Source organism: Eupeodes corollae, chromosome 2 (genome assembly GCF_945859685.1).
Source record: "Eupeodes corollae chromosome 2, idEupCoro1.1, whole genome shotgun sequence".
NCBI classification, from domain to species: Eukaryota; Metazoa; Arthropoda; class Insecta; order Diptera; family Syrphidae; genus Eupeodes; species Eupeodes corollae.
In genome coordinates this window covers 93,288,480-93,303,716 of record NC_079148.1, presented here as the reverse complement: position 1 = coordinate 93,303,716, position 15,237 = coordinate 93,288,480, and the positions used below count along the sequence as shown (strand labels likewise).

The 15,237-nt window shown below is 31.9% G+C and overlaps 1 protein-coding gene across 1 annotated transcript; it reads right to left on the bottom strand.

Moving 5' to 3' along the window:
* Window positions 1-13,428: 13,428 nt before the first annotated feature.
* On the bottom strand, window positions 13,429-14,264 carry LOC129946980 (uncharacterized). Its single transcript, XM_056057364.1, has 3 exons — window positions 14,093-14,264; window positions 13,891-14,014; window positions 13,429-13,821 (listed from the first exon to the last, which is right to left on the bottom strand). The coding sequence occupies exons 1-3, from the start codon at window positions 14,196-14,198 to the stop codon at window positions 13,716-13,718; spliced, it is 336 nt and encodes a 111-aa protein (XP_055913339.1). The 5' UTR covers window positions 14,199-14,264; the 3' UTR covers window positions 13,429-13,715.
* Between the last annotated feature and the right edge of the window lie 973 nt (window positions 14,265-15,237).

Here is a 15,237-nt window from a genome sequence, read left to right as displayed (position 1 = left end):
TTCTCTAATGTTTTGTAAAGGATGATAACAAATTTAATAATTGCTAAAATGACAACTTTAGTTATTAAATTATTTAGAACACTGTTGTCCAGCAAATTATGGTCCAACTATTTAATTTGGATGACTCATATGAAAGCATTCCAAGATTCGAACACTTGTCTAAATATGCCATATTTAGGAAATACAATAGCTTAGATGGTTTTTGGTGCATTTCGCGTAGAAATGTAGGAAATTGGTTTGAAAAGTTGCTTTTTTCCGAAAACAAAGCACACTTTTCTTGTTTTCATTTCTATTAATGCGAAGAACGCTGCAAAACTTTGAAAATCCCGAAAATGAGAGAGGATCTGATATGTAAAAATGTCGGGCTTTTTTGACGTAGTTTTTTTGAACTCAATTTCCGGGAGTCTTTTATTACTATCGTTATCAATCTACTTACTCGTATTTGGATCTTATAAAGGGGTCAACAAAACTTAAAAATTGTAGAGACAAAAAGGTTTGGTTCTTGAATTTAAGAAAATAGTTGTATTTAAGAACATAATTTATCTAAAAAAAAATAAATTAAAACAAAGTTAGGTAAATAAACAAATAAGTTGGGAAGAAAAGTTTTGTAGCCGTCACAAATTACACGTTTCAAAGCTTTTATATCAATAGATATGAAACGTTTATTATGTTTTTCACTTAGCCATTAATTTAACAAAAGTGTCACTTGATTTTTTGGGACATTTTTATTATTGAAATTCATGTTTGAATCTAAGTTCTAGAGCATTCAAAGCAAATTCTCTTCAAAAGTAGATTTGTTTAATTTTTTAAGATCTTTTGTATTTAACAGAAAAATAATTTTGAAAGAAATGAAATGCCCGACTGGGTCGCAAGAACTTGATAATTTCTTCCAAAAAGACTGTTAAAAAATATTGCCTATATTTTAAGATTTAAAAATGTACCTCCAAAATAAGTTCTTCTCAAAAATTTAAATGCAATTTTATTTGTCAAAAAATCTTGATTAACCCATTTTTTCAAAAATCATTTTAAATTTTGTCTTTAAAATATTTTTGGTATAAGCACTAAATAAAGAGCTTATAAATATATGAATATTTACATTCAAATTTCGTAAAAAATGTTGTTTATTGTTTATTAAAAATAAAAAAAATACATTTTTGATCATAACAAATCATCATCGATTTGATCATTGACAAGAGCTTGCACAGAAATAGAAGAATTTTGAAATCGTTCCATTAGTTCTTGAGAAAACTTAAAAACAAAATTTTTTGAGGTGTACCCTTCTGGAGCAATACGAAAATATGTTTTTCTTGTAGAAAGAAACCAAATTAAGAACACAAAATGTTGAGAAAGTTTTAGAAAATAAAATATGTTTGGACCAAAAATTTGCGTGGGGACTGCTGTTATTTTTTGTATTATAAAAAATTATAAAACTCCCTACACTAAATCAGCTGATAATCTTAATTTTAATCAGAACAATTGTTTGGGCTGTAGGCGCCAGGACTGTAGGAAAGACAGACAGACGGAAGGAATACAGGTTCCCACTTTTTTCGACTTCTCTACCGTCGTGATGTTATATTTGATTAAAAATTCTAGTTTGAAATTGTTTAAAGGCCATAGGATCAAAATGGAGCTTCTCCCCAAAAATAACCCACTGGCTATACACTTCGGTAATCAGGCCGATACTCATTTATGGAGCCGTCGTATGGTGGACCGCACTGGATAAGATGGTAAATCTAAATAAACTCATTAAAGTCCAGCGGTCAGCAGGTATGTGCATCACAGGAGCACTTCGCACAACACCAACCGCAGCACTGGAAGTGCTTTTAAACCTAACACCACTTGACATCTTCTCTAAAAAGGTGGCTGCCAACTCATGTGTAAGGCTTAGAGCCACCTCTCAATGGACCAGTAACAATACTGGACATACAACTATTCTAGACAATTTCAGATCTATCCCAGATCGCTTAGACTATACCACCCCAAAAATGGTATTTGGTAAAAGATTCCATGTGTCCATCCCTTCAAGATCCTCCTGGGAAGAAGAGGGACCCCTGGAAGACGATGCGGTACACTTCTATACTGACGGTTCAAAGACAGATCACGGAGTTGGAAGTGGTATCTTTTCAGAACAACTGAATCTCAGTCTATCCTATAGACTTCCCAATCAATGTAGTGTATTCCAGGCAGAAGTAATGGCGATTAAAGAAGCACTATCCTGGCTCAAAGAAAACGTTATATCTTGTAAGGATATACGAATCTTCTCGGACAGCCAAGCCGCTCTTAAATCTCTCGCGTCTGTCTCCACAAACTCTCGAACAGTCCACGATTGTCAATCATCTGTGAATGAGATGACGGCACAGTTTAACATTCACCTCATTTGGGTGCCGGGCCACAGAGACATTCCGGGAAATTGCAAAGCCGATGAGCTCGCCAAAAACGACTTCTGCCTTATGTTAGACAAAAACATAACATAGGAACACCACTTGCTACATGCAAATATCTTCTCAAGCAATATGCTTTAGAAACAACAAATACTAGATGGTCACAAAGTACCACCTGCCTGGCAACCAAGCAAATATGGCCAAGTATTGACTTAAAACGGTCAAAAGGCTTGATATCACTAAGCAGACAAAGTATAAGCTCTACAATTGGAGTAATAACGGGACACTGCCTCATAGGTAGACATGCTCTGAGGCTAGGGGTCTACACAAATGACTTCTGTGGAAGCTGCATGGACGAGGAGGAAGAGGAAACAGTCCAACACCTTCTATGTACATGTCCAGCACTCTCCATTAGAAGGAATTACTTTCTCGGTAATCCCTTCTTCGATAATACCAGTGAACTGGCAACGATTGACACAAAACGTCTCTCTAACTTTATTAAAAGTACAAAATGGTTTGTTTAAATTCATTACTCTCCCATGAGTAACCTCATTAGTGGTATCACAATGGACCCTTGAGGTCTACGTGTGTCAATGATATCTGGACAGCCACTCCAACCTAACCTAACCTATGACTTAAGTTTTTTTAAAGTTCTAAATTGAGCAAAAATCACAATTTGAGTTGTTTTTGACAGCAAGCCACTTTTTTTTGAATGTCGTTGAATCACTAATAAATCTATCAGTGAAATCTTTATTTATACAACTTAACTGTTTAAGCTTTTTGGCTCATATGACCCCCCCCCCCTGGATCGTTAATTGGTCAAAAGTTGATGAATTTGTCCAGTGTTTTTGGAATAGGGCTGAATATCCAATTCATATTATGTTCCTGGTCCAATCTTCAGTCAAAAGTAGTACTTTTAGCAACAAATTTTAAGGAAGTAAAATAAAAATGTTGTTTTCATATACAAAAAATAAATAATTCAAAATATAATAGGGGTCAGCAGTACGGTTTGTTTTGAATTGAAATGAATTCCTACGAAAAGGCAAACAAATTATCTCCCAGGGGGGGGGGGGGGGGGTCATGACCCCCCTGGATCCGCCATTGTGCTGCCCACTAGTTCTGAAAAAGTGTCTAAGTCTGTTTTATATACAAATCTAAAACCGTTCCTAAACAATAAAAAAAGACAGATAAATTATAACTCAAAAAATAACAAATAGCATTATGTAATAAACTGACTATTCTAAAGTTTACTGGATATTCAATTTCAGAAACAGAAATTATTGCACGTTTATTTACAGATGCTGGAATGAATATATATCCAGCTCAGCTTTTGTTTATATTACCCTTGAACTTGCATTGCATTATATTGAACTAATTACAGAAGTATATGTATAATAATAAAGCATTTAAAAGCTATTTTTAATTTGTTCTTGATGATAATAATCTGTAAACAGTTGTTGCATCTTTAGCCGGAAGGTTACACCCCCATTGCGACGATTACCGTAGGGGTACCCTGATTTAATGATAAGAGGGCTCGTTGCTGTAATGTAATACTTTTTACATTTATTTGTAAATGTATTTTGAGCAAGAAAATTAATCATATAAAAGTCGTTGTAATTTATTGAATGAATATCAGTTCATAGAGCAATAAGCTTGCAATCAAAAATAAAAATTTTATTAAGAATTTCGTGAATACAAAAAAGTCAATATGTTTAAGCTTTTAGTTAGTTTTGGAGTTATCCTGATAATTTGCAACTTCTATTTCACTGAATCAAGCAGCAGTCAACGATACATTGGCAACGCTGTCAACAAAAGTAAAACACAATAGTTTACTATTAATATAATAACAATTATTATAATTTGAATTCACAAAGATTTAGATTAACTTAATCCATTTTTGAGTCCTAAATCTATAAAGATTGACTTTGGTTCTAATCCGATTTAAAAGTACTGAAAAACTGGGCATTTTTGTTTTAAATTCAAGATGAATTGAACTTTAAACAAAAAGATTCACCTACATTTTTGGAATTTGTTAAAACACATTTTAACCGGTGTATAAACATTTAAAACCAATAATTGAATTGTTTGTACAACTAATCCCTAATATAATCCCTTATTTAACTATTTTAATTTAGATTATCCTGGAATGTGTTTTTATAACGACACTCAAACGCCAATCAAAATTGGAGAAACATTTAAACCAAGATCAGAATGCGTCCAAATTTACTGCAGAGAAGATTTTGTACTTTACTTATTGTAGTAAGTTTTTTATTTTGTTTCAATAACTTTATGGTTAAGAAGTTTATTTACATACAAATTTTTTTAGTTGTCCTCGATATATGGTTGGTGAAGGCTGTACAGTGACTTTTAATGAAGGTGCAGAATATCCTGCCTGTTGCGCAAATATAACCTGTCCAAAGAGGCCCAAAAAAACAAACTAATTCCAGTCCAATTTCATAAATTTTGCTATAAGACTTTACGAAACCCAAGAAAATTTTAAAGCGTTTACAAAAATATAAATTATTTTAATATATCTATAAATGCTTGGGACAGTTTTTCTGTTGATTTTAATTTATGTCAATAATGGTGAGATTTACCCGTCTTTTTCTCGAAAATCTATCAATATTATAGTAGGATTTTACACGGATAAGAAGAATATCCGTAGTATGGATACTACCGATAAAAGTCAAAGTAGAATCTTACTACGGTTGGGTTTTTGACATTTATACGAGTCTCGAGATCTTATGTGATTTCGTTCTCAAATATTGGTACGATTGATATTGCATTCGAATCTCGATGGCAGTGTTCGTTGAGTAGTTGTGCATTTGGAGTCATGTGTTTTCCATTGGCGATTTAGTTTTGTTAATGAAAATGCACTTACTGGGCTGATTTTGCAAGAATAGAAAAGATAATTAAGTTTTTCTATGTTTCCACTAAATGTTTATCTCAGTTTAGATTGAATAAATCTTTTTGGTGTTTCCACCGCGCAAGAAGATTTAAAAATGATTAAGTTTGGCAGCTCTTTCTAAAATGCAAATGGTGTTTCGATGTTTCTAATAAAGTGCAAGTGAGATAGTTTGATTCGTGTTAAACACTAAAGAACTGAACAACTTTTGATTTTCACACAATTTTGTTCTAAACGGTGATATTTAAGAGCTTGAGAACTTTTTTTAAAAAAAAAACGCATACAATTTGCAAAATCTCATCAATTCTTTATTTGAAACGTTAGATTGGTCCATGACATTTACTTTTTGAAGATAATTTCATTTAAATGTTGACCGCGGCTGCGTCTTAGGTGGTCCATTCGGAAAGTCCAATTTTGGGTAACTTTTTCGAGCATTTCGGCCGGAATAGCCTGAATTTCTTCTGAAATGTTGTCTTCCAAAGCTGGAATAGTTGCTGGCTTATTTGTGTAGACTTTAGACTTGACGTAGCCCCACAAAAAATAGTCTAAAGGCGTCAAATCGCATGATCTTGGTGGCCAACTTACCGGTCCATTCCTTGAGATGAATTGTTCTCCGAAGTTTTCCCTCAAAATGGCCATAGAATCGCGAGCTGTGTGGCATGTATCGCCATCTTGTTGAAACCACATGTCAACCAAGTTCAGTTCTTCCATTTTTGGCAACAAAAAGTTTGTTAGCATTGAACGATAGCGATCGCCATTCACCGTAACGTTGCGTCCAACAGCATCTTTAAAAAAATACGGTCCAATTATTCCACCAGCGTACAAACCACACCAAACAGTGCATTTTTCGGGATGCATGGGCAGTTCGCCTGAACGGCTTCTGGTTGCTCCTTACTCCAAATGCGGCAATTTTGCTTATTTACGTAGCCATTCAACCAGAAATGAGCCTCATCGCTGAACAAAATTTGTCGATAAAAAAGCGAATTTTCTGCCAACTTTTCTAGGGCCCATTCACTGAAAATTCGACGTTGTGGCAGATCGTTCTGCATCAGTTCTTGCACGAGCTGTATTTTATACGGTTTTACACCAAGATCTTTGCGTAAAATCTTCCATGTGGTCGAATAACACAAACCGAATTGCTGCGAACGGCGACGAATCGACATTTAACGGTCTTCAGCAACACTCTCAGAAACAGGCGCAATATTCTCTTCTGTACGCACTGTACGCATTCGTGTGGTTGGTTTAATGTCCAATAAAGTAAACTGAGTGCGAAACTTGGTCACAATCGCATTAATTGTTTGCTCACTTGGTCGATTATGTAGACCATAAATCGGACGTAAAGCGCGAAACACATTTCGAACCGAACACTGATTTTGGTAATAAAATTCAATGATTTGCAAGCGTTGCTCGTTAGTAAGTCTATTCATGATGAAATGTCAAAGAATACTGAGCATCTTTCTCTTTGACACCATGTCTGAAATCCCGCGTGATCTGTCAAATACTAATGCATAAAAATCCTAACCTCAAAAAAATCACCATTTATTTGTGTGTTTTTTAATATTATTCTGACAGATCTTCTTTTATTTGTACTAATTTTTAAATACAAAAATCTGGCTACTGCCGATTCGTTTTCTGGGGAATTTCCTACTATACTACTTATAATCAGCGAAGCCTTTGCAGAAAAAAGGAGTAAAAATAGGCAAGCAACCATGGTATGATTGGGAATGCGAATCTGCAAGGAAAAAATCATTTGCCTTTCTCCTCCTGTTAAGAAGATGCAATTCCAATTACGCTAAAATCATGTATCGCGAGGCTAACAAAAACTACAAAATTTTATGCGCTCAAAAACAAAAGCGTTGTTCACAAAGTTTATCTTCAGTCCTGGTTAACATCAAAGACAGTCGTTCCTTCTGCAAAACTGCCAAAGTGCTAAATGGAGCCCTTTTCTCGCAAAATATCAAAGAGGAAGCTGGAGAGTTAGCTACACATTTCGAAAAACTCCTAAATCCAAACCCCATGGAATATGCACTCCCATATCAACAGGACATTTTCTTAGACCGAACTATACTGCTCGAAGATGTTACAAGTGTCATACACCGATGTGGATTGAACAAAGCCCCTGGTGAAGATCGCATATCGTATGAGTTCTTCAAGAACACTTCAACAGATTTTTTGGTTAAACTAACATCGACATTCAATTTTATTTGGTCCACGGGAGAAGTCCCTGACAGTTTTAAGAAAAGGGTAATACTACCGATTTTAAAAAAAGGAGATCCAAAAAATCCCAGTAACTACAGAGGTATATCGTTTTTAAACACTGTCATGAAAATCTTCACAGGCATCTTACTTCAACGTTTAACAGACTGGATAAACGAAAATGACCTGTTAAGCGAATTTCAAGCCGGCTTCCGCAAGGGGTACTCAACAGTAGATAATATCTTCTCTCTAATAAGTATGGGATGCAAATATTATTTCAAATTGGTTCGAACCAACAACTGGTGTAAAGCAGGGATGTCTCTTGAGTCCACTCCTCTTCTCAATTTATTTAGACGATCTAGTTACGGTTCTTCCGGGAGGAGTTCTTTTTGATGGAATGTCCTTAAAAATATTGCTCTACGCTGATGACATTGTAGTTCCTTCTGAATCTCCCAACATGCTCCAGATCATGATAAATAAACTTTATTGTTACTGCAAACTGTGGAACCTACAAATAAATACAGCTAAATCAAAAGTAATGGTGTTTCGAAACGGAGCGGGTCGTCTTGCAAGGAATGAAAGTTGGACTTGGGGAAGTGAAAAACTGAAAACTGTTAAGGAATATAAATACCTCGGTGTTTGGATTACTCAAACGCTATCATTCAAAAAGCATTTACAAGAAAAACTTAAAGAATCCAAACGCGCGATAAACTGTAATTGGAAAACAGTATTCTGCAATCGAAATATAGCTTCAAGTGCAAAATACAGAATTTTTGAGACAGTAGTCAGATCAATTATGTGTTATGCGGCACAAGTTTGGGGTATTCACGAGTTTGAAGAAGTAGAAAAACTCTTACGTTTTTTTTAAAAAAAATATTCAGACTTCAAGAAAATTCACCAACGTGCATGTTGCACCTCGAAACTGGTCTAGCTCCACTGTATTTGTACACTCTTGATTTACACTTTTCATATATAATAAAGACCTTGAAACACCCTAATCATCACCTCACAAATAAAATCGCTTTGCATCTCAAAAACAGAAATGAACAATTTTTTTTGGAATGGAGAAGACTGAGCCTAGAGCATGATGTTCCACTACAACTAGAAAATGAAGGTTATTTAAGAATAAACCTGCAAACCCTTTTAAGTAAAATTGAAGACTCAGCTAGAAATGCTTTCATCGAACATTGTCATCAAAGTCAAACAAGAAGCTCGTATAAGCTTTTAAACCATTTCCTGGGAGTAAATAATTACTTAAATGACCAGACCCGTGGCATGATGGTCAGTGCGTTGGACTGTCATGCAAGAGGTCTTGGGTTCAATCCCTGCCTGTGCCACCTTAATTAAAAAAAAAAAATAATAATTTTCGCGGGTACTGCCTCTTGCGAGGAATTGACAAATCCTTCAAGAGTAATTCTTGTCATGAAAAAGTGCTTTCTCAAACTAGCCGTTCGGATTCGGCCTAAAACTGTAGGTCCCTTCCATTCCTGACAATAGTACTCGCACAGAGGATTGGTTGAGAGTTGTAAGTCACTAGGCCCTGGTTCACAACGGACTGTTGCGCCACCCCATTTGATTTTTTTGACCAGAATAGCCTAGATGTTATCAGTACTATCTTTAAAGCGAGAGGCGAACTCCTCAGACTTAATTACGTACCCTACATAAGCGAGCAAAATACGGAATGCACCTTGTGCAATATGAGAACTAGAGAAGACATATGTCATTTAATTGGCATATGTCCTATTTTAAACTCAATCAGAAGATCAATCTGGAGAAAAAATACTTTTAATGAAGATGAAATTCAGGGTATTCTTAATGGCGAAAATTGGACACTTCTTTACTGCTACATCAAAACTGCCTATAAATATCGAAATCAAATCATAAACGAATCTTTTTGATTCTGCCTTTAATTTTATAATCAAAAAAGAGGCTGGGATGCGACCCACACTGATAACTTCCCATCCCGTCTGTCGATTTGTCTTGCTTAAAAGTTTGTCTATATGTTTTTTTACCAAATTTTGCTCACTATTTTTTGTAGATTTTAATTTTTAATTCCTGAATATTAAAAACAATATTTTCTGTGAAATAAAATAAGTTTGAAGCCAATATTTTTAATTTTTGAAAAGCTATTTGAGCCGAAAGTAAATTTTTACCAAGTTTTAGTATTGTTTTTTTTTAGAGTTTTATTTTTTGTAAGAAAACTGTCTATTCGATTTTTTTAAAAATTTTACCAAATGTTGAAAACAATATTTCTTATAAGATAAAATTAGTTTAAAGCCAATTTTTCAAATTTTTGAAGAGATATTTGAGTCGAAAATCAATTTTTACCGACTTTTATACATTTTTTTTAGGTTTTTATTTTTTGTAAAAAAACTGTCAATTCGATTTTTCTCCAAATTTGTCCTAATGTTGATAACAATATTTTTATAAGAAAAAATTAGTAAGAACCTATTATCTCAAAGTTTTTAAAATATATTTCAGTCGAAAATCATTTTTTGCGAACTTTTGTTAATTTTTTTTTTCGGTTTTTAATTTTTTTTTACAAAAACTGTCAAATTGATTTTTTTCAAACTTTAACTGAATGTTGACAACAAGATTTTTTGAAAGACTAAATTAAACTAAAGCCAAAATCGCAAAGTTTTGAAAAGATATTTGAGTCGAAAATCAATTTTTACCAACTTTTATACATTTTTTTTTAAGTTTTTATTTTTTGTAATAAAAACTGTCAAATCAATTTTTCTCAAAATTTTATCAGATGTCAAAAACATTATTCTTCGTTGCACACAATTGTTTTAGAGATGAAATCATATTTAAGTCGTAAAATTTTGGAGGTGACAAATTTTTTTTTCAGTTTTATTGATTTATAAAAAAAAACCGTTATATTGATTTTTTTCAAAAAATATACCTGTTTGGTATCACGTTACAATATATTATATAAAATTTAATTCAAGTCTCTAGCGTTTTTGGTTCGTAAGATATTTAGGGTTAACCAAAATTTTCACCTTTTTTTCAAACTGCTATGGTGAAAAAACCACCCACGCAATTTTCTTGAGAGCCCTTTCTGCATCTTTCTGCCTTATTATCTGTATAACAAAATTTATTTGAAGTCGATATCTCTTCTGGTTCTTGAGCTATGGACGACGAAAAAAACGTCGTGAAATTACGGACGTACGGACGTACAAACGTACGTACACACGCACGCACAGGCATCTTTCTAAAAATCTTTTATTTTGGCTCTAGGGACCTTGAAACGTGGAGAAATGTCAAAATTTTCAATTTGACAAATCGGACCCATTACAATAACTTCCTATGGGAAGTTAAAAATTCATTTTTATATTTATTGTATTAGTTAATCTATTTGTTATTAATGTAAACTTTGCGTTAAATTAACTCATACTTTGTATATTAAGAAATATTATTGCTCTCTTTTCGGCTGACGGCTCTTTTTTCGGCTGACTACTACTTATAGAATGCCAAAAAGCACGAAATAGCTAAGCAATCATAGTTTCAAGATAGAAAGTGTTGGTGTTTTTAAACTCAAAAACCAAGACCAAGAATATAATGTGAATGGAAAATCCATCCCTATTCCAATCGCTTAGCACAAATTCATCAACTTTTTATCAATCAACCTTATAGGGGGGTCATCCTTTAACCCATGAGGCTCATAGAATTAAGTTGTATTTATGAGTAAATATTTCATCGAAAGATTTGTTACTAATTTAATGATATTCACCAAAAAGCGGCTTGCTGTCAAAAACAGTCAAAATCTTTGTTTCACACAATTTAGAATTTGGAAAATCTTTAGTAATGCTTTAAATTATTTTCATAAGATCTCTTCTGAGAGAAAGAGCAAATATTCAGGTTCTTAAAAAGAAACCGAAACATTAATAGTGTAAAGCTTTGTTGAAGTTTTTTTCTTTTCTTTCAAAATTGATTTTCTATTGAATAAAAAAAATTTTGGGAAGCGACCCACACTGATAACTTCCCATCCCGTCTGTTGATTTGTCTTGCTTAAAAGTTAATAGGCTTTCGTGTTTTGTTAAAAAAGTTGACGCTTGAATTATTCTTCAAAAATTTAAAAATACCAACAACGTTTTGCATAAAATGAAATTGTTTGATTTCAAACTATGCTTTTTTAGTCGTAAACCAATTTTTACCAATTTAGCATTTCTTAAAAGTTTTTGGTTCTGATATATGTATATAAGTAAATACAAATTGGATGAATGAAATTAACTTGAAGTCAATACCTTTTTTTGTTTACATTATATCGATAGCAGAACATCATTTTTACCAAATGTTCGTACTGTTTTTTTAAATTTTAATTTTAAATAAAAAAAACGGACAGTTGTTTTTTATCAAAAATTTACTAAATATCAAAATCAATATTTTATGTGAGATAAAATAAGTTTGAAACCAATATTTTTAATTTTTGAAAAGACATTTGAGTGGAAAATACATTTTTGCGAACTTTAAGAAATGATTTTTTTAGGTTTTTATTTTTTGTTAAAAAACACTTTCAATTAGATTTTTAAAAAAATGTTATCGAATGTTCAAAACAATATTTCTCATAAATTTAATAAATAAAATTAGATAAAATTAGATTTGAGGCAAAATCTCAAAGTTTTGAAAAGATATTTAATTCAAAAATCAATTTTTACCTAATTTCGTTAATTATTTTTTTAAGTTTTTAATTCAAAAAAAAAAACTTTCAATTCGATTTTTCTCAAAATGTTATTCAATTTTGACAACAGTAATTAAAAAAATTAAATTAGTTTAAAGCCAATGTCTTAAAGTTTTGAAAAATTATTTGAGTCGAAAATCGATTTTTACTAACTTTTATTATTATTTTTTGTTTTGTTTTTTATTATTTATAAAAAACTGTCAATTCGATTTGTCTCCAAATTTTACTAGACATTAAAAACGTTATTTTTCGTTGCACAAAATTGTTTTGGAAATGAAATCATTTTTTATTCGTAAAATTTTCGAGGTGACAATTTTCTTTCAGTTTTTTTGAATTTTCAATTTGACAAACATTACAATAATATTGATATTTTTTTCAAGTTTCACTTGTTTAAAAGTATAAGAATAGTTAATAACTCTTAAGATTGTCCATAGAATTGCGTCACACCTACGTTTTTTTATTAACCACAAAATCAAAAGAATTTGATGAACGCCATGAAATTGCTCGTGATTTACTTATTTCCCTTTATTATTTTTACTTATGAATCTTTATTGTTTTAGTTAAAAAATGCCATTGAATCTTCTGTCATTTTTATCAGCTATTGACCTTCCGGTTAGGCCTTGGTCTATAAAGAAATCAACTTTAGCTTTTTTCAGATTCATATATTTTGTTCTTGACATTTAAGATCAAGTACTGAGTTTTACTGAAAACACTAAAAGAATTGATTCAAACTAAAACCATAGAGTAAAGGGCGTTTCACCTATATGCATTTGACTCAAAAAATAACTTCTTATTTACATATGAAATGTATATCTGGTAGGAATCCTATTCCGGTCACAAGGGTCAAGGCTTCCATATTTAGGATCACCACATAACTTTATAGAAGTCAAGGTAAAAATGGTTGTCAAATAAAATACAATTTTTACATGCGTTTATATTTCAAGAGTTTATACCTTCAAAGCTGAGGCATAATGCTAAATAGTACTCAGTACTTTTTCAAAAAAGTGATCCGTATACTTTTTTGAAAATATCTTTTTCTGTTAAAGCTAAGCGTTGTTCTTTGAATCAATAAATAGTAAAAACAATATCACTTGAAATTTTTAATTTAATACTAACCATGTGCTAAACAAACCCGACTTCAATCCAATACCCTGAACGTACAAAGATATTTTTAAAATATTTATTAAGATCCTAAGGATCTTGAATTACAATTACTTTCAAAAGGAAGCTAAGAATTAATAAGTTGAATTTCTTGATTTAATCACACTCTTATCACTTTAAGTTTGAACATTATTTTTTAAGATCTATATTCAAAGGTAATCTTGTTATTTAATATGTTTGACAAACTCAAACTATCCATTAAGAAGCACAGTAGTTTTTTTTTAAACACTTTATCATAATCAATATACACATAAATGTCTTCAACAGTGCGATTAATAAATTATTTAGCTGTATAATCCGTTTGTTGAAATTTTTGAGGTAAATACTTTTTGTACATAATATCACTGGTTCCGTAAACTTTTCAAGCCACAATCCTGTAACCCTTCTCGAATTATGGTTGTTCATTTGGGCAGGTCATTTTTGCACAACATCCAGGATACTCTGCACCTTCGTCAACTGTCACCTCACAGTCATCACGGGGCATATAAAAGGGACAGCTGAAATTTTATAATATTAAAAGTTATTTACACAATTTTAAATAACAAAATGTACAAAATAACACATACTATTCCAATCGCAATACATAATCCTCTCTGCAATATATTTGAACACATTCAGATGATGGCTTATAGATTGACCCAATATTAATTGGTGTTTGAGTTTGATTATAAAAACACATTCCCGGATAATCTTATTAACGAAATATTATTTATAGAAAGAAATGTTTAGCCAATACCATTTTACTATTACTATAAAGATTTGTTATACCTTTGTTAACAGCATTGCCAATGAAGCTTTGACTCCAAGCTGATTGAGCTGAATTCAAACAACAAGCCAAGAGAATTACTCCACAATAAAGTTCGAGCTTTGTCATAATGTTTTTAATTCCTAATATTTTAAAAACTTGTGGTTGCAACAATAGAATAGTCTAAACAAACTGATAATCATTTAAGTGATCGCAACGACTTTTATATGATTTGAATTCTCAGAATAAAATAATTATAATACTAACCTTCCAAATGCGTATGCAAGGGGAATTCCTTAGGGAACCACTCCCACCCTAGTTTCAAAGTTTAGTATTTTCATAAAGTTGATGAAGTACGAACTAATACTACAGTTTTTAATTTGTTTAAAAAAGTATATGTGAATTTGAGAGGTGCACAAGCAAGTGACTTAAGGATTTGTGTGTTTCAAATGTCTGGGGGTTGAAATATTTTACTATTCTATCATGCAAACATATTTCCTATTACGGGTATTTTCAAAACGTATTTTTTTTTATAATAAATATAATATAATAAAATAAAGGTTGTGACTATTGCCTACGGCTAGTTCAACCTCTTCTTGTGGCTTTAAAAGGTATCAGTGATGTTAGGAAGAAACGGGCCTGTACTTTCTTATTTTTTATAAGTTCTCAGGTGCATGTTTTAGAATATATTATGTAAGTACTTTTAAATTTGTCTCGCGTTGAATGAACTTTATATTCACTCCAATAACAAATTTTGTCTATTTTAAGATATCTTCTTCCTGGAGAATTAAAATTAAACTTGATTTTAAACCCCTAATAAAACAATACGTATTTGTTTATAGCGAAAAAATGGGTCACTTAATGTTCATCAAGCTTATTGATGCTTGATAACGATGCAGCGATGATGCTTTGATAAACTTAGAGATTATAAAATAAGCGAATCGAGATTTGTCTTTTGTTATCTCTTATTTCCTACTCTCTTTGCCCTTGTAACTAGCTGCTGTGGGTTTTCATATCATACAAAAAAATGTTAGTTCAAAATCCTCAATATTTGCTTTATTTAAAATTTCTTTCATTTATTTATGAAATTTGTATTGTTTTTGCAAAGTAAAAATAATGCATGCATGTATCTATACATAAATTAATTTTGGAAATTTGGAAAATAATT